We start from the raw sequence: 18775 nt of genomic DNA, 5'->3' as shown, positions 1-18775 counted from the left end.
AAAAACTGCTGGTCCAACGTCGACAATCGTAATTGCAAATGATGTCCAAAGGCTTTCAAAGTCAGTAAATTTTTCCCTAGTAGCTTTTATGAATGCCATTTTCGACCACGAAAAAAACGTTAAATGATTGCAGGAGAAAGGATCTGTTACAAAAATACTTCTTTCCGTACCGATTGGATTCTCTACTTGGAGAGCCAACTTGACCAACATCGACAGTCATAATTTTGGTCTAATGCTTAAGAATTTGACTGTAAAAGTCAATAAAGTTGTTCTTAATGTCTAAAACAGTATTCTTCAGTGCAATTTTGTTACCCGCAAAAAGAATTCAATCGCTCAAGAATTGGATTTTCAAAAATCATATTTTGCCGAAATATTTGTTGTTTTTGCTTTTCCCCCACATAAACTTATAAAAACCACCATGAAACACTAAAGGCGTTTAGATATTTCAAGTAATTAAACTAAAAAAAAACATTTTCCGTGAACAGTAAAGAGCAAATTTAAACCGAGCAGAACTAAAAATAAGAAATTACAAAGGACGAAAAAATGAAAGCCAAAATGAACTGAAATTTGTCACAACAGGATCTGTTCTATTTGCAAGTTCAGACATTATAAGAGTAATATCATGCATTTTGGGTGACACCTATTGACTTAGAAAGCCAAAGATCAGTAGTAGAGCCGCGACACATACGAAAGAATAAAAATTTTCTTCACATTGCTTACTACTTGGACTAAATTTATTACGACAGAAGGGGTAGGGACTTTGACTTGCTTACTATGCCCCTCTATCAATACGAAAAATACCACCAGTATTATGAATAGGCTGTACGAAATTACAGTAAGCAATGAAGCCAGACTAATTTTTTACGACAGCTGGGGTGGGGACTCTGATCAGATTACTATGCTCCCTCTATGGATCCCACGATTTTATTTGAGATTATAGGCCACGATAGTTCATGGTTCATTATGCATGAAACGGTTTGTATTTACGGAAGAAACTGAAGAAATTGACTGCTGCGAGCGCACGATGTGGAAATCTATAGAAACGCCTTTCTGGTGTAGGAATGGTAAAAGTTATTGTCATTGTTCATTATGCATGAAACGGCGTGTATTTACGGAAGATACTGAAGAAATTGATTGCTACGAGCGCGTGATCTGTAAATCTACAAAAAAAAACCTTTTTGGCGTTGGAATCGTAAAAATTATTATTTGTGCAACACTTGTGGCCTCTATGATAGCATCAATGAAAACCACCTATTATTATAAATAGGGCGTACAAGTTTACAATTAACAATGAAGCTAAACCTAAAACCCACAGTAGGACAAATGATTGTTGTGTCGCAACCCTCCGGAATCAATCAAGGCTAGAGTGTCAGTAGGTATTCATTAAAATATAAACTTATTATGAACTGGGTTTCCGTTTTTATTATAAAGCAAAAAATAGTTACTGCAAAAACTTGTAGGCTTTCTTCGCTAAAATTAATTGGCTGACAAAAAATTCGAATATCAAGTTTTCAGGAAACCTCAAGCGATGCTCTATCCTTTTCAGGGTTTTCAGAGAATGACAGTACTGCACTGATTTTATGGTCACCCCTCCACCCCTTTACTTCTTACGAGGAATTATGAATGAATATTACTTAAAAACTAGCATTGAAAAGAATAATCGATCTACTTAGATTTGCACTTAAGATAGCAAATACTTTTTATCTCCCGAGAGTGCGTTATCTTAAAAAGGGAGCATAGTTCCATTGATTTTTCTATCTTTCTCTGCAGATGACGAGATCTATCCCTGTTGCTCTAAGACAAGGGAAATATTTTCTCTTAGAGAAAGGGGCAAAACTAAATTCCCAACCAAACATGGACTCTAAGGATTAGTTGACAGTGTTTCAGAGATTGTTACAGCTGGATGAAATAGGTGAGTTTTTTTAGTATATCCAAGACTTAAATAATTTGGATAAGAATCAAGCAAAATATTTTTGTCGCGTGAAAAGATGGATTTAGGGGTATCGGAACCAAAACATCATCGTGTCCAAATTAAAACGATCTTTATCTACGTTGTATTTTATTATAAATGACGGTGGATTAATGATAAGCCGAACAAGGCCATACAACAGAGTATTCAAATATTCAAATTACAATATAGCAACGTAAGACTACCCTCGCCTCCCGGTAAAAGCAACAACAACAAAAAAGCACAAATTTATATTAATCCCCTTTCCTCTCAACATCAATATCCTATTTTTCTCTAATCATAATTTTTTCTCTCATTATAAACCTAACTGAGTACCCAGCTGACTCACTGTGTTTCAGACAGTAGGCTCTACGAAAATGCGATTCAATCCTGCTTTCTATGGCTATAATGAGAGAAAGGTTGAGATGGCTCGGACACGTTTTGCAGATGAAGGATGGACAGACTGCCGAAGATTGTCCTTTTTGGCCAACCGTATAAGGCTAAACGGAAAGCAGGTCGTCTGCTGTTGGGGTGGGAGGATATCATAAAGAAAGATTGGTAGAAAGATTTAAAGGAAATGACAACTTCCTGGGAGGGTGTCTTAATACAACATCTTTTATATAATATATGACGTCATTGCAATACTATCCTGCCTCTTTTTTGCTTTTTAAATGCATAAGAACGTTACGTCACTTCCATGAATTTTTTTCCCCAACTAAGGCTTTAAAGTATAGTCTGTTGGGTACTTGTGCATTATTAGGTACCCACGAAAGAAGTCAAGTTTGCTTAATGCTAATGAAATAAAATAAAATAGGATGAATATATGATAGATTAGAAACAAATTTGGGTTATATATTTGCACATAAGGGGGTCATCCTCAAAGACCTAATTTCCAGAACTTTCAACTACGCTGAACAAAATGGCTATCTCATAATTTTGATTGGATGTGTTTGAGGAAACGGTGGGCGTGAGAGGGGGGTCAGTTGCCCTCAAATCACTTTCGACTATTAAAAAGGGCACTTTTACATTTATTTTGTAAGGGGGGGGGGGAGGGGTAAAGCATAGCATATATTAAATTCGTAACCTAGGTATCTCCCCCCCCCCTAAACCCTAAAAAAGAAAAGTATAAATATTGTAAACGCAATTTTAAATCACGCTTTGCCATCCATTTATCTAGCAAATACCCGTTTTTCTGGTTCCCTGTAGTAGTTCCTTGTACAGTATTAAATAAATAAAAAAGGTTTTTTTGACTGAAAGTAAGGAGCGACATTAAAACTTAAAACGAACAGAAATTATTCCGTATATGAAAGGGGCTGTCCCCTCCTCAACACCTCGCTGTTTACGCTGAAGTTTTTTGTTGTTTCAAAAAATAAAGTTGTGAGACAGAGTCATACTTTAGCGTAAAGAGCGAGTCGTTGAGGAGGGGACAGCCCCTTTTATTTAAGGAATAGTTTCTTTTCATTTTACGTTTTAATGTCGCTCCTAACTTTCAGTTAAAAAAAACTTGTTTTTTATTTAATTTCTGAACGTTTTTGAATTAATGCAGCTTTGATTTTGGCTCACCGTACATGAATAATTAAAACGAAATCTGCACATTAATTGTCCTTTTTTTGGCTAAATGGCTTTCTCGAAATTTTGTTCTGACTTAACTTAAGAATTAACTTACCTAACGAATTTCGATATTCGTATGTTTTTATTAGGCCTACGTATATTAGGGAGTTCGCCCCCTATTCAATACCTCGCTCTTTACGCTAAAGTTCGAATTTTGTTCGAATCACAAACCTCTGAATCACAAAGACCGTTTAATTAGAAAAGATCGCTTTTTTGAAAGTACTAAAAAAAAACTTCAGCGTAAAGAGCGAGGTACTGACTAGGGGGCGAACCCCCTCATATACGAATCATTTCTGTTCGTTTTAAGTTTTAATGTTGCTCCTAACTTTCAGTTGAAAAAAAAACTCTTTTTTTTATTTAATTTCTGATCGTTTTTTAAATAATGTTGAGAAATCTGGAACCCCCTTCATAGAAATGTCCCTTCCCCCAAGGGAAGATCCTCCATGGGCAAATTCTCCTCCGTAACCCCTACTCCGACCCGCCCCCCCCCACCAGACAAAAATTCCTCCTGAAAACGCCTGTATACTTCCCAAAAACCAATACTATATGTAAACAATGGCTAAAGTTTATCCAGCCCTTCCCCTGGGAACTCTGGGGGATTAAGTCATCCTCAAAGACATATTAATTAGATTTTCGACTATGTTCAACAAAATGGCTACCTCAAAATTTTGATTGGCTGACTTCAGAAAAAAAAATGAGCCTGGGAGGGGCCCAGTTGCCCTCCAATTTTTTTTGTCACTTAAAAAGGGCACTAGAACTTTACATTTCCGTTTGAATGAGCCCTCTCACGATATTCTAGGACTACTGTATCGATACAATTAGACCCTGGCGCCGCACGGGCGGATCGACCGAACGCCGCCGACGAGAGGCCCGGTCGAACGCCGCCGAAGTGTCGTAACGCCGCAGGCGCGCCGCCGCCGACAGAGGCGGCGGCGTTCAGTCGACTTTAAATTAATTTTACGGCAATTCTTTATTGCATCAACCGCAAAGTCGGAGCTTTTCCTTCTCGTGTGGTTTAGTATTTCGATTTTCCTGATTGGAAATCAAGCAGGGCTTGCACTATCCCCGAATTTTCGGGTATTTCCAAGAAAATCTATGCGTTACCCCCAAAAAAATTTGGTTCCCCCATCCCCGAAAATCACGCAATCACGGTGCCACCCCGAGCGATTTATCACCAGTGACTTTCCCTGCCAAATATTACTTTGCATACCATAATTCTTCACTACTCTCTTGTTCATTAATTTTCATCTCTTTTGTTACTTGGCATAAAAACCAGACAGATGCAATATGCAATTGCAATATACACAGTTCTTCATATGTTGACAAAAAAAGTATCGTCTTTATGATATGAGTTTAAATCATTTCGAATGCAGTTTACCAATCGTTGTTTCTTACATCATTCATGGTCAAGAATTTAATTTTCAAATTGAATAGAATTATAGAACGTATTTATTACTATACAACTTCAGTCTTCAGTAGGATTTTGAAATTGACAGCCGACAGATTGTTTCTACAGCTGAATTGTAAGTTTGCAATTTTTTTTTACTGTTTTTAGATAAGATTTGCTTAATGTTTAATACTCAATTGTTGAACGCCTGATAAAAAATACAATCTTCTTTCAGAAACATTTTTACCCCCCCCCCCCCTCCAAGAAAAAACCCTATATTGAGAAAAAAATTAGCTATAGACTAAGCTATTTACAAGGTTGGAGAATTAAATATTGAACCGGAAGTTACCCCAAAAACATGATTCATAAATAAATTGTAAATTATTGCCTATCGGGGGGGGGGGTATGGGGCTATCATTTTTAAATAATAATACCTCATTTTTTTATTGAAAGCAGGGATGCCAAAAGATTTTTTTTTCATTTAAAGTGGAGACAGAAGAAAATGATATCAAATTCCCATTGAAATATTTTTATGGACCCAGCCCCCCCCCCATTAGGACTTGTTCATTGTCTTGGGTATTTTCCGATTTCTCATAGACTACTGGCCTAATTTGGCTTTTGTGTGTGCTCCCTCTTAATTAGATTCTTTGGATCTTATTGAATGCCACGGCGAACCTATGACTCAGTTTTCCAAAAATTTGAGGTATATCTGAATAATTTTGACATTTTTGTTGTTGTTTCTGTACCCCTTTACTCATACCCTCAATTTTATTTCAAGGAACACTAAGCTGTTTAACGTTATTTTGCGTGTTTGTTTGAACCATATAGTGACCTAGTTAAATATTAAGTAATTTATTTTTCTAATGAAATCTGAGACGGTATACTATCAAGGTGGTATCCAGAGGGGGGAGTAGGGAGGTATTACATTTAAATGAAAATATCTCGAAATTTGTTTTATTGAAAGCAGGGATCCCAAAAAGTTAATTTTTTTTAATGTAAAGCCGAGACGGCATCCTATCAAGGTGTTATCAAGAGGGGGGGGGGGGGTAGTGAGCTATCATATTTAAATGATAATACCTCGATTTTTTTTTAAAGCAGAGGTGCTAATAAGTTAATTTTTTTATTTAAAGCAGAGACGGTATCCTCTCAAGATGGTATCCAGAGGGGGAGCATTGGGAGTTATTATATTTAAGTGATAGTTTTTTTTTTTATTGAAAGCAGGTATGCCAAAAAGTTTAAAAGTTGACAAAAATTAAGAAGATTTTCGTGAGTTATACTTGATACAGCACTTGCATGGTTTTATCGTCGAAAGGGACATATGCGTCCAACCCGTTTTTTTTTTTTTTTTATTATTAATGAAATGGGTTTACTTTGAAAAAATTCATTCATAAGTACCGAGTAGATCTACACTTAAACAAGTTGGCGTAACGAGAGTGACAGCGGTTTACCCACCTATCGTTACACTTGACTGGCAAAGGTGCCATATGCCCAGCGCCGAAGTCGCGTCAAAAAGTCTGTACTCACTAACACCTTCATGGTTGGAAGGTTCAAGGTGTGATTTGAGAAAGACTGATGAAAACATTAATGTTTGCGGTCAACATTGATCGCGCCGGCGGCGCGGCTTGCTGTTTTTGGTCCCACCGCCGCCGATCTTCCCTCATCGGCGCGCCGCCGGGGTCTAGATACGATCACCCCTGGAAAAAAAAAATCTTTCTTCTGGCAAAAAATACAAAATTCCACATTTTTGCGCATAGGAGCTTGAAACTTCTATAGTAGGGTTCTCTGATACACTGAATCTGATACTGTGATTTTCATTAAAGTTCTAGGACTTTCAAGGATTGTTTTCCCCTTTTTTCTAAAATAAGGCAAATTTTCTCTGGCGCGTAACTTTTCATGGGTAGGACTAAACTTCATGAAATTTATATATCTAAAATTAGCATATAAATCTGATTCTTTTGATGTATCTATTGGTATCAAAATTCCGTTTTTTAGAGTTTTGGTTACTATTGAGCCGTGTCGCTCCTTACTTACAGTTCGTTACCACGAACTGTTTGATATAGCGGTGGGTAACATATAATGGACAAGTACCGTCGGTTGTGAGGTGTACGTCCTGCCCATGACCCACCAAAATATTGCCATGCTCTATTGGTGGGGCATGCCCCGCATGCGCAGTGCGCTGCATGCGCCGCCGTCGCATGCGAATCAAGGTTCTAAACAAAAGACTCATGGAATCAGTCATTCCTAAAGCATAGTTTTAGATGTGCAGGCACACCTTGCCGCAGACGAAAATGTTTAAATAACATGAGAAATAGAAGAAGGAATAGAGAGTAGATTCTCGCAAGTTAATATGTATTTATTCTATTCTTTCATTCTAAAAATCAAGCGTAATTCAGAGTTAACGACAATTTATGACCGTAAAATATTTAAAAGTCCAGTCTCTATTTTTATATTTTTTCTAGGATTCAAACCTACCCATGAAAAAACCATAGCCACTCAGACTTTAACGTCACAAGGCATGACGAGGTCACATATTTACTGAAAAACATATACTATATATGAATAATAACATGTTTATAATAATATAACATTTAAAATTATAATAAAATTATAATATATATTATCTTCCACGGAAGATTTTCTTCCCGGGAAAATCTTCCACGGAAGGGGGGGGGAGGATTTCCTGACATGATTTGAAAAACGGTCAGAAATTAAATTTAAAAAAATCCTCAAGTGAAAGTAAGGAGCAGAATAACTTAAAACGAAAAGAAATGCGTCCGTATATGACCCGGGCTGTCCCTTCCTCAACGGTCACTCTTAACGCTACCGTTTTACTTTGTGTCAAAATTCTTTGAGAAAGATTCCTGAAACACAAGGTCATTGAATTTGAATGAGAAGTATTTCAAAAGAATTAGGTTATAAGACTTAAGCGCAAAGAGCGAGGGATGAGGAAGGAGTAGCCGCTTTCCCTCATATACGGAATAATTTCTGTTTGTTTTCAGTTTTAAAGTTGCTCATTACTTTCGGTTGGAAAACGTGCTTTTTTAGTTTAATATTTAATGTTGCTTTTTGTGAGAACAGATTTAAAAAAAAAAAAATGTGAAAACTGAGTGATGCATTTTCATTTCTTCCCATCTGTATAGGCTGTCGAATATTTTGACTAAAAATTTGAATTTTCTGGCTGATTTAAATTTTAATTTAAATAAAATTATGTCAACTGAACTGAAAAACAGACAGAACTTGATTTAAAAAAAAAAAAAAAAAAAAAAAAAAAAAAAAAAAAATGCCAAAGAAGAGTGAAAACAACAACCAAAAACGAATAGGAAACAAGTATATAATAAGTTAAACTTAAAACTAACTGAAATGACAATGAATAATAATAATAATAATCGTATCGTTACCCACCCTATACAAAAAGGTTATTGGGGATCACAACAAAAACAAACAAGAAATCAATTTCCGCACCAGCTTTTATAAAAAAAAAGGAACGGCGCTTAAATGCATATGAGAAACGACGTTTCATTAGTCTAATTTTAAGCATCAAATGATCCCAAATGCTAAACCATTACTTGGATGGCTCTGTAAGAACACATTTTTTAAGTCGGGAAGTCTGATATTGTGTGTACTAATAGTAGTTCGTGGTGTCCCAAAAAGAGCCTCTGATTTGAATCTATTATAAATCGAATTTATCTATTTGAAACAAGCAAACAAAATACACCAGTCTCCATAAGATGTTTCAATTATAGGTAAAACACAGCATCGGGAATATGTCCCTCCTCCCCTGCTAGCCCTATAGGCACTTATTTTGTTTATGAAATTATATGCCTGAGGAAATTTGTCTGATTTTCGATATGGGGAGAAAACGACCCCAAAAAGTCACAGCATCCTAATAAAAATCACACCATCATATTCAGCGTATTAGAAAATCTACTGTAGTAGGTTTCTTAAGTAGGGTTTTCTGACACACCGAATTTGATTGTACGGTTTTCATTAAGGTTCCATAGTTTTTGGGGGGTGTTTTCCCCTTTATCAAAAAATCAGGCACATTTTCTCAGGCATATAGTTTCATTGACAAAATAAGTGCCTGTAGAGCTAGCATGGGGGGGGGGGGGCATACGTCCGATGTTGTGTTTCACGTATAATTGCAACATCTCCTGAAGAGACAGGTATATTGTGCTTGCTTCTTTCAAATAAATAAATTCAATTTATAGTAGATTCAAATCCGATGCTCCTTTTGGGACAGCCTGTAAATTCTGATTTTTTCACATTCTCTCATCGTCAATGCCTGGGACGCACCGGCAAGGCAGATTACATGCGGCTGGCAAACTGAACGAAATACGGAGGGCAGATAATCCCTGGAGTAGGCTCCGGGATTCTAGATTACAGAACTATAAGCATACTTTTTGGTGGCGGTTGTTTGCTTAAGAATGGATTGCCAGGCTTTAGCAATCATGATACTAAGATATCTAAGCTCAGACACGACATAGACTGCATGGCTCTCAATGATTACATTACCACTTTTCAGTGCAAGAAAGTCAAAATCCACAAAATTAATTACAAATCGAAAACTTAAAATCAAGTCAAACTCTATCATCAAACAAAAACGTGTCGAAGAGAAATTACCCCCCCCCCCCGACTGGCACAACCACTACGAAGTTTCTTCACATTACCAAAGCAGAAGAAAATTCTATACATATTTTTCGCTGTTCAAATATCTTCTCCGGCTGCCACTTCGGAGTAACCAGTACATTAACAATATATATGGTGTCTTTTATTTTCTTTTAAAATGTGTCAACTTGTGGACAGATCCCGTAAACGTTGCTATAATATCATCGATTTTCTGCTTAAATGTGAGTTTTAAGTGTGTTGTCTACGTAGTTAAGTTTCTCCTATTCCTGTACGTGTGTTTTCTCTTTTTGTTTTCAATACATTCATCTTTTCTTTTTTAGACTCCTCAAAGCGCATTCATATTTTGTTGTACAGAGGGGTGAAATACATTAGTATTAGTATAATTATTTAATATTATTTTTATTATGATTAGGGTTATTATTTGATCAACTGTCGGGTTTTTACCGCTTTTTCAAGCGAACAGGTGTGAAGTGGATCTGGCACGGTGAAAAGCCAGAAGGAATTTCACCCCTACACATTTCCTTCTTTTTAAAATGTAATTTTTTAATCCGTGTCTTTAAAATTTGGGAACAAAATTTGTTGCCTTTTAGGTCTGTTGTACAGTCTAAACCACTATTTGTGGTACATCAAGAATGCAGTACAATCTGGTGCTGGGATCAAGTAGAAGGGAAGATGTTTAGAGTTTCGACTATCTCTGTTATTAAGATTTTTGCCCTATTCCTCTCCTCTTAAGGAGAGGAACACTAACCTGGTGGATTAATTTGCAGTTTAATCCTGAAAGTGCGTTCATGATTTGTATCCTACAAAGGTTTCAACTACACTGTCCCTATTATTATTATTATTATTCGACTGTTTGCCCTTTTTTAACCGAAGACTAGAACTGGTTTTTATAAGTTAGGAGCCAAACAGTTACAAGAAACAATAATTTAAGGGAGCCCCCCTGAAGCCCCCAGGAAATTTGGGACTATAAAAGTAATTATAAGGAAACCAAAGGAAAGAGAGCAGAATAAGGAAAAACCATGGTAAAAATGTATTTTGCCCTATTGTTGGCTGCCTGCCAGTATGTTTTTAACTTTAATAAGGAAAATATAATTTCTAATTTGTAACTGAGTGACTCCTTTCCAGTTTCCAACGAGCAGTGTTATTGTATGATTTGGTTGGAGTAACAAAAAAAAATTCTTCATAGTAATGAGTGGTAAGAAAATAACGATACTTGTCAATAACGAAAGTATAAGAGCCTTACTATTGATAAAATTAAATCAAAGAATCAGCTTTTTATGGTGATCCTAAATATGTGTTTGTTTTTTAATAGTTATTTCCCTAACAGATTTAGTGAAATGATCAATCCAGAATTTATTTACTGCCAAATTCCTCTGGGTCTAGAAAAGATCAAATAAAGTCCTCATTCTTTCCAATGAGAAAAGGGGGGCAATGCTAAATGTATTCACTATTTCTGTGGTGGTTAACTCTTCATGATTTCAATTACAGGAGCCAAAACAAATAAAAATGATGAAAAAACAGAACGTCCGTACTTTGGCCCTAATCATATGCACGTTCACCTATCTTTTAATGGGTGCTGCCATATTTGATGCCATAGAATCGGAAAACGAAAATAAATACCGCAACGCCCTCTTTGAAAGCGAACGACTCATACAAAGGCGATTTAACATTAGTGATGTGGATTTGAAGATTCTTGAAGCTATAGCTTTCAAAGAGCTTCCTTACAAGGGAGGAAATCAGTGGAAATTTGCTGGAGCGTTTTATTATGCTACAACTGTAATGACAACAATTGGTTATGGACATTCTACGCCATCTACTTCATGGGGAAAGACGTTCACGATGGTTTATGCTTTCTTAGGTGAGTTTGATTTATGTTTGAATGGTACTGAAGCCGTGTCAATAATCTCGACTAAGCATACCTGAGGAAATTTGCAAAGATATACTTATTTTCTCGAAACACCCAAGAAGCGATAAGAAAAATTCAAAATTTTGCATTTTATTTTTTTTCTTTTCTTTGCTTCAATTACCAAGACATTTTGATCCTTACATGTAAAGAACCTTATAATGAAAATGCAAAGTTATAATCAAAACAGAAAAGCCGTTTCCAGAACCAACTTATATTCTGAAATTACCAGTAGTTTCCACGATCAGCTGAAATATCAATTCCAAACAATCTCCGAGAGTTTCACATATCTACCTTAATTCCTTTCTTTATAATATTGAAGATGATTTTTACGGGAAGCAATTGCTCTCCATCAATAGATGATTTCACAGAAATGTGAAAAGAGTGAGTGTGGTAATCATAGAGACTAGGTTACTGTAAGAACGAAATTACTTAGTACGATGAAACTTCTTAGACTTAGAGAAGCTGTGGATAAAACAAGTTGTAAGAGAAGCACAGTGTGATTTTAGAAATGGAAGACGATGCGTTGACCAGATTTTCACTCTTAGGTTAATAATTGAGAATTACCTAAATCATCAAATCCCTTTAGTTTTATAGATTATGAACAAGCGTTTGAATCAGCCGATACAAGAGCTCTGGTGACGGTCCTATCCTTGTAAAGCATACAATTTAAATACATTAAAGTGATTAGTCAAATGTACGAGGACAATATTGCTGCAGTTAAGGTAGGAAATGAAGTTAGTAGCTGGTTTCGTACTGAATCAGGAGTTAAGCAGGTTTGCGCTCTATCCCCATTTATAGGGATTATTTTGGCAGACTTTGTCCTAAGAAACACAGCAAAGACTATGGGGAGCAAGGAATCAAGTTGAAAGGTAAAACTCTCCTAGACTTGACGTTATATACGATTTGAGTGTCCTAGATAAAAATGTTAGCAAAATGAATGTTTTTAGGATGTTTTGCGAGTTCAGGGAACAAGAATAGGTTTTTGAAAATTAATGTTTGGAAGACTAGAAAGATCCCCTTTTTAAACTATCAATCTAGGACCGAACGAAAAGCAGGTCGTTGCCAAATGCAGTGGCAAATTAGAAAAGATTTAAAGGAAACTGGAACTTATCGGGAGGGTGTAAATAGAGAAGCTTTGAACAGCTCGAGATAAAGGAGGATCGTGCGCAGCTATGTTGGCCTCAGGTGGCCTTATGTGTCAGTTAAATGTTGATAGCAGTAGTAGTTAACTAGGAATAGATTCCTGATACTAGAACTATTAGGCAGATTGGACTCAAAAAATTTTAGCGTCACTACCTCTCCACATTGGAGGCCCCCCAAACAAAAAAGAATTCCTAAAAATTTCTACTTTATCCCCAAGCTGTTACACAGATATTGAAGATACAATGTTTTGATAAATTAGCAACGTATAATGTCTTTCGATTTACCTGGCTATTTAACAGTGACAAGATTCGAAGTCCAATGGGAGATCATAGGGTAAAACGTTTAAGTGGACCGAAGAAACATTTTGTACCCTTGGCCCCTCCTCCCAGACCAAAATTTGAGGTCCACTTGGCCCACCAGCAGGCCCTGAAAGTTTCAACTTGATCCCCCAAGCTGTTCTGGAGATACATTAGAATGTGCTATTTCGATGACTTGGCAACACATAGTGTCTTTCGAATTATGTCGCTAATGAAAAGTGACTGTGTTTTAAGTATCGTAGGCCTTACCGTGCAAAAACAATTAAGTGGACTCAAGGCACATATTCCTAGCCCTTTTTCTCTGCAACACGACATTTGAACTCCCCTTCATACCCACCCCTAGACAACCCAAATCTTTCAAATCTACCCCCAAGCTATTACTGAGGCAACGTAAATATGTTATTTTGATAACCAGGGCATGCATATGTCTTTCGATTTACACCGCTACTTCACTGGCTATAAATTATAGTCCCAAAAGGGCTTTTAGTGCCAAGACTTTTAGACAAATTGGCGACGAAAAACGTTCAGCCCCCTCCTTATGTATGCTTCTCTTGTGTTTATGGCTTAACTCTTTCACCTTCCAAAAAAAAAAACAGGGTACCCTGATAACTTTTAATCCAGACTGTTTGTAAGTAATAAAATTACTTAAGGGATGGTGTCTATATTAGATGCCTCCCCCTCCCCCAGAAATTTTTTTTGAAGATCCAACCTAGCCCTGATTTTTGTTTTCGAACAGACCGATTAAATATCAAATACGGTACGCAGCGATATCAAGCAGCAAGATTAGGTTTTAAACTTAAATTTTCCACCTTTGAAACAAATCATCAAGGTAACCTCATAGCAGAATATTCTAAATCCGAAATTTTCCTTATTTGACACAATCAGGGACGCGGCTAAGGGGGAGGGAAAGGGACTCCCCCAAACAAATTAAGTTCCAATGTGTTGGCACTCAGCGCCGACACCTTGGAACTTCTGGCGTCTTTGGCGCCTTAATTTAGCTTGTGTCTAAATTTGTCGGCACACTTGACGATTTTGTCGGCTCACTTGACGATTTTGTCGGCACATTCTTTATTACCCCCCCCCCCTCCCAAACTAAAAACCCTAGCTTAGCCCCTGGATACAATAAAGATATGATGCCTAGATTAGATTTTTTCACTTACCCTTTTTTACATCCAGCCTGATAAAAATTGAAATAAAATGTAACTTAGCAGGAAAAACATAAAAACGGGGGAAAGTCCTAATTGACTGCAGTCCACTTCGATTTCCAATATTTTCATCCATAAAACAGTTGGAATAGTGCCGCTGGAATTTGGCAGTTGGAAGATTTTTTCAGTATTCAAGACATCTGATTAATTTTTGTTGTAGGTATTCCACTTGGTCTGGTCATGTTTCAAGCAATTGGTGATCGTCTCAATCATTTCTCATCTTATATCATCCGAAAAGTAAAAAAAATATTTGAATGTAAAGATGCGGTCGCGACAGAAACAGACCTTGTGATCGTAGTCACCGCCCTAGCTACAATTATGACTGCTGGTGGAGCAGCAGCCTTCTCTTACTACGAAAAATGGACATATTTCGACTCCATATACTACTGCTTCATTACTTTGACAACAATTGGTTTTGGGGATATGGTTGCACTCCAACAGGATAGTGCACTCGACTCAAAACCCGAATATGTCTTTTTCGCTTTGATTTTTATTCTATTTGGACTAGCAGTGGTTGCAGCATCGCTGAATCTGATGGTTCTGAGGCTTGTAACACTTAACACGGAAGACGAGAAACGAGATGAAGCTGCCGCACTCAAGGCTGCTAAGGACACAGTTCATCTAGAAGGAGATATTATCACAGGTAAGAATTGTAAAGAAAAAAGTTTTCCATGATTCTAATCCGAAATTCTTGTTTAATTATGATTAATATGTAAGGCAGTGAGACTTTAGCGTAAAGAGCGGGAAGTTTAGAAAGGCGGGAGTTACTCTCATACATAGGATGAATTATTTTAATTTTTAGAGTTAATGTCGATTTTTAGTTTGGTTTAGAAAAACCGAGTATTTTTAAAAATTTAATATCTGTACCTTTTTAATATCAAATTAAGGGTTTTCTCAAATATAGGGGGAATTTCTTTCGAATTTTCCACAAGATTTTTTCTTTTCTATAACAATGTTTCGAAAATAATCATCACCCCTAAAATTCAGAAAGTATTCTTCGGGGGTGGGGTGTAGGTCTAGTGTCTAAAATGTCAAAATGAAATTTCACGTTATAATTTCCAAGTTTTTTGTTTTGTTTTTTAAAGGTGCTCCTCGAGGAAATCTTGTTCTCAGATAGTACCTCCTTTCTCTGTCCTCTGTGCAGGTATATAAGCACATAACAGTAGTCTTTTACTTTTTGCTCAAAATGTTTCATCTTAAGAGGGAAGCTGTCATCGCCCAAGCATCCATGGTGTTCCCAAACATATTTCTCCCAATTAAGGGAGTTAAGGGAGTAAACTCCCCCACATCTCCATAATTCAATTGAGCCACCTCGCATGGGAAACGATATTGGTCATGAGGATACACTTTTTGAGCCTCAAGCCCTCTTCTCCCCTATCCAAAGCATAGGAAGGAAGACTGACCCCACGAACTAAGCAAAACTTTATACAAACAGGGAAAATTTGGTATTGGTATCAAGACTTACACTGGTTTTACGGGTCTTTTTAATGATTTTCTAAGTAGCTGCAGAGCTTTCAAGTGTTTGCATCAAGAAATTAACAAAGAAAAAATTACTTTCATTCAGAATTAAATTTAAAAATACAATATTTTTCAACTGAAAGTAAGGAGCAATATTAAAACTTAAAAGGAACAGAAATTATTCCGCATATGAGGGCATATGCCCCCTCCTCAATACCTCTCTCTATCTTTACACTAAAATTTTTCAGTACTTTAAAAAAGATCCTTATTCTATTTAAACTGTACTGCCGGCAAATGCACCTCCCCCCTCCATGGAAAATCCATCTTCCCAGACAATTCCATACTAACTGAAATCCCGCCTCGGAAAAATTCCTGCGATCAATTTCGCCTGGAAAATTCCACTCATCCTATTTCCATATAAAAAAAAAACGTATTTTTGCGTATAAGAAGTATTTTTGATCGATGTTCAAATCATGGAGGAATTCCCCTTCCGTGGAAAATTTCCCTCCCTCCCTCTCCCCAATGAAAAGTTCCTCCCGTGGAAAATTTCCCAAGGAGAATTTGAAAATCCCCCCCCCATCCGTCATGGGAAAAGACATTCCAAACCCTCTGAAAGTTTTCCCCGGAACATATAAGCGTGTAAGACTGAATCACCAAAAAGGAAATAACACGAATAAAAAAAAAATATCATACAGGAATTCTGACAAAGTCCCCCCGTGTAAAATCTTCCCTGGAAAGTTCACCCCCAGGAAACTCATCTGAAACTGCCTTTTAGGAATTCATACTAAATTTTTGGCTTAATATGTCTGTGACAGACAATCAGTTTATTCAAATACTTTATCCCTCTCTATGGCTCCTCCCACCCCCCACCGTTTAGGTTTATAGAAACATTATTTTAATACTTACACATTAGTTAATTGTAATATTGTTGTACAACCTTAATTTATGAGTAGAAGTACTAGCTTCATTATTTTACTTTTTATTTTGATTTATTACTTTAATATTAATGTTATTCTGAAATGAGAGTATTGCTTTGATTCATTGTATAATTTTGTGCAAAAGTTTGTTTCTTTTTGCTGAGGCTGGATTGGCTCCTAAGTTAAACAAGTATCTAACAAGTAGCCTACATAAAAGACATATTTTAAATCGTTTCAGGTCCACAGCATGGACTGCTGGAAAGCTCCTACAATACTGAAAAAAGAGGATCAGGAACAGAATCAACAACTTCATCATTTTGTAGTTGCGACTGTGATCCAGCACGCTTAATCACAAGGCCAGCAACAGCAGCAGAAGAAAATCCAGACAAGGTTGCATCAGACTGTTTTGCAAGGAAATTATTCAAAACTAATAGAGTGAGGATGCTGAGAAAAAAGAACAGGATTGAACTGTCTGATACAAGAACTACAATATGGAGTGAGTCTCCACAATTAAGAAGATTTTCTGAATGACGTCTTGCTCAGAAAAAAGTCTGAGGTCCTGACTATTTTTGTTCCTTCCTGAGTAGCCAAAGGTCCATCTGCTTCCACTTCAATTAATAACCATAGTATCTAATATTTATAATTTATCAGGAAAGCTTGGCTCAAATATGAACGATTCATAGCTATTACTGCCAAAAGTCTGTAAAAGATTTATGCAGTCTTTTAATTCCAACAGCAGCAAAGAAATGCAGACTGTCTCCAAATTTAGACAATTTCCTGAATTAAGTCTTGATCTGAGAAAAATAAGAGTTATTGACTGTGGTTGTAAATTTCCGTGCAAACAAAAATTTGTCAGCTCCAGTTTCAACCAATTGCTATCTAACACTACTTATAATTCAAAAGAAAAGAGCTGTTGTTCCCCATATGAGTCAACCATAACAATTACGGCATAGATTAAAACATACATTAAGGGCGATACAGTTAATGAGAATAGAAGCAGCAGAAGAGAAAAAGAAAATTTAAAAAAGTGACATCTGGACAAAAACAAACATCCAAAATAAAAAGAATGAAGAAAAATCAAGCTGCCTGTGTATCAATAAACATAGTAGGCTACATAGCGTGAGACTCGAAATTAAGAATTTTCGACATTTGCTATATTATTTCAGAAGACAGTTTTATTAAATAGAGTATATCTGATAAGAACAAACTAAGAATTGAATTGTTATATTAGCTAGTTTAGAAGGGAAGGTGGTAATTATAGTATAACACAGAAATTAAATATTTACAAGACAAACATGACATTTGATATCAAGGCCGTACCCAGGATTTATTTCAGAGGGGGTTTTACTCAAAAACAATTCGGGAGGGGGGAGGGGGGAGGGGGGGGGGTACACAAAAAAAACGCAAAAAACGTATACAAAATTTGTTCATATCCATTTTTGTTAAGTTTTTACGAGTCAACCAAACATTTCGGGGGAGGTTCAAGCCCCCTAACCCCCCCTCTGGGTACGACCTTGTTTGATATGCTATTCAACACACTTTCCAAATATAACAGGTGCTGTCATTGTAACGGAATCTCACCCACTCCTCCACCCCCATCCCAGAATTTCTGGATATAACCCTAGATTATACACAAAAATTTACTAATTTGTACCATTGTTTTGTTTTCTTTTATTCTTTTACAATGATTTGGCATTATGAATCTACTGGTAATGGGAAAGAACCACAACAAATAATAGCCTGCAAATGAACAAAATCAGGAAAATTTTGAAAATAGCCCAAAACTATCCAAGGAAAATTTTGAAGCGAGAGTTTAGGACATCTTAATATATGTCCTTAAATATAATAAGAATATCTTTATTAAGATGAAATCATGTGCGGTAAAGATACTGTATAAAGCTCTTGTCTGCCCTCATCCTAAGTTCAAAACGGTAGCATTCCCGAAGCATAAAATGGAGGCTGGAACCCTTAAGAGTGTCTAGAGAAATGGAATACTTCATATAAGCAGTGTTTAAGAGCCCTATTGTTGCCAACCCTGAAATATTGATAAAAGAGAGGTTGAAAACATAAAAACCGTCGAAAACATAAAATCATAGAAAAGTAAATAAATTACAGAGAGAGAGTGATTTATACAACCTAGAGGTTCCTAAAGACAAGAAACCGTGTCATTTAGGATGGACTGAATGCAAAATTTTTACTACTCTTTCACAGCTTAAGGCCAGGAGTCTTTGTGCCTGTCATCATTATTATTGATTTA

General features: G+C 36.5%; 2 protein-coding genes across 5 annotated transcripts in view; one reads left to right on the top strand and one right to left on the bottom strand.

The window, feature by feature from the left end:
* The window catches only part of LOC148942345 (uncharacterized), a 184776-nt gene that overhangs the window by 155581 nt on the left and 10420 nt on the right, over positions 1-18775 (bottom strand). The gene's annotated exons all lie outside the window — the stretch shown is intronic.
* On the top strand, positions 1795-17740 carry LOC148942346 (two pore potassium channel protein sup-9-like). Of its 3 annotated transcripts, none has more exons than XM_089102935.1 (4): positions 1795-1912; positions 11061-11430; positions 14304-14786; positions 16757-17740. In XM_089102935.1, the coding sequence occupies exons 2-4, from the start codon at positions 11079-11081 to the stop codon at positions 17047-17049; spliced, it is 1128 nt and encodes a 375-aa protein (XP_088959061.1). In that variant the 5' UTR covers positions 1795-1912; positions 11061-11078; the 3' UTR covers positions 17050-17740. The 3 variants fall into 3 exon arrangements, with proteins under 3 accessions (XP_088959061.1, XP_088959062.1, XP_088959063.1); XM_089102936.1 differs by lacking the exon at positions 1795-1912 and adding an exon at positions 7210-7295; XM_089102937.1 differs by lacking the exon at positions 1795-1912 and adding an exon at positions 7220-7287.

Source organism: Artemia sp. Qi Xiang Cuo, chromosome 17 (genome assembly GCF_049724085.1).
Source record: "Artemia sp. Qi Xiang Cuo chromosome 17, ASM4972408v1, whole genome shotgun sequence".
NCBI classification, from domain to species: domain Eukaryota; kingdom Metazoa; phylum Arthropoda; class Branchiopoda; order Anostraca; family Artemiidae; genus Artemia; species Artemia sp. Qi Xiang Cuo.
The sequence above is the reverse complement of the archived record's forward strand: the minus strand, read 5'-3'. Positions and strand labels throughout refer to the sequence as shown.

What these genes read in the sequence shown, in the direction of transcription:
- LOC148942346 (XM_089102935.1), top strand. Translation starts at nt 11,079, where the DNA reads ATGATGAAAAAACAGAACGTCCGTACTTTGGCCCTAATCATATGCACG. An exon ending in GATGGTTTATGCTTTCTTAG is followed by an intron (nt 11,431 to 14,303) that starts GTGAGTTTGATT and finishes TTTTTGTTGTAG; the next exon opens with GTATTCCACTTGGTCTGGTC. An exon ending in AGAAGGAGATATTATCACAG is followed by an intron (nt 14,787 to 16,756) that starts GTAAGAATTGTA and finishes AAATCGTTTCAG; the next exon opens with GTCCACAGCATGGACTGCTG.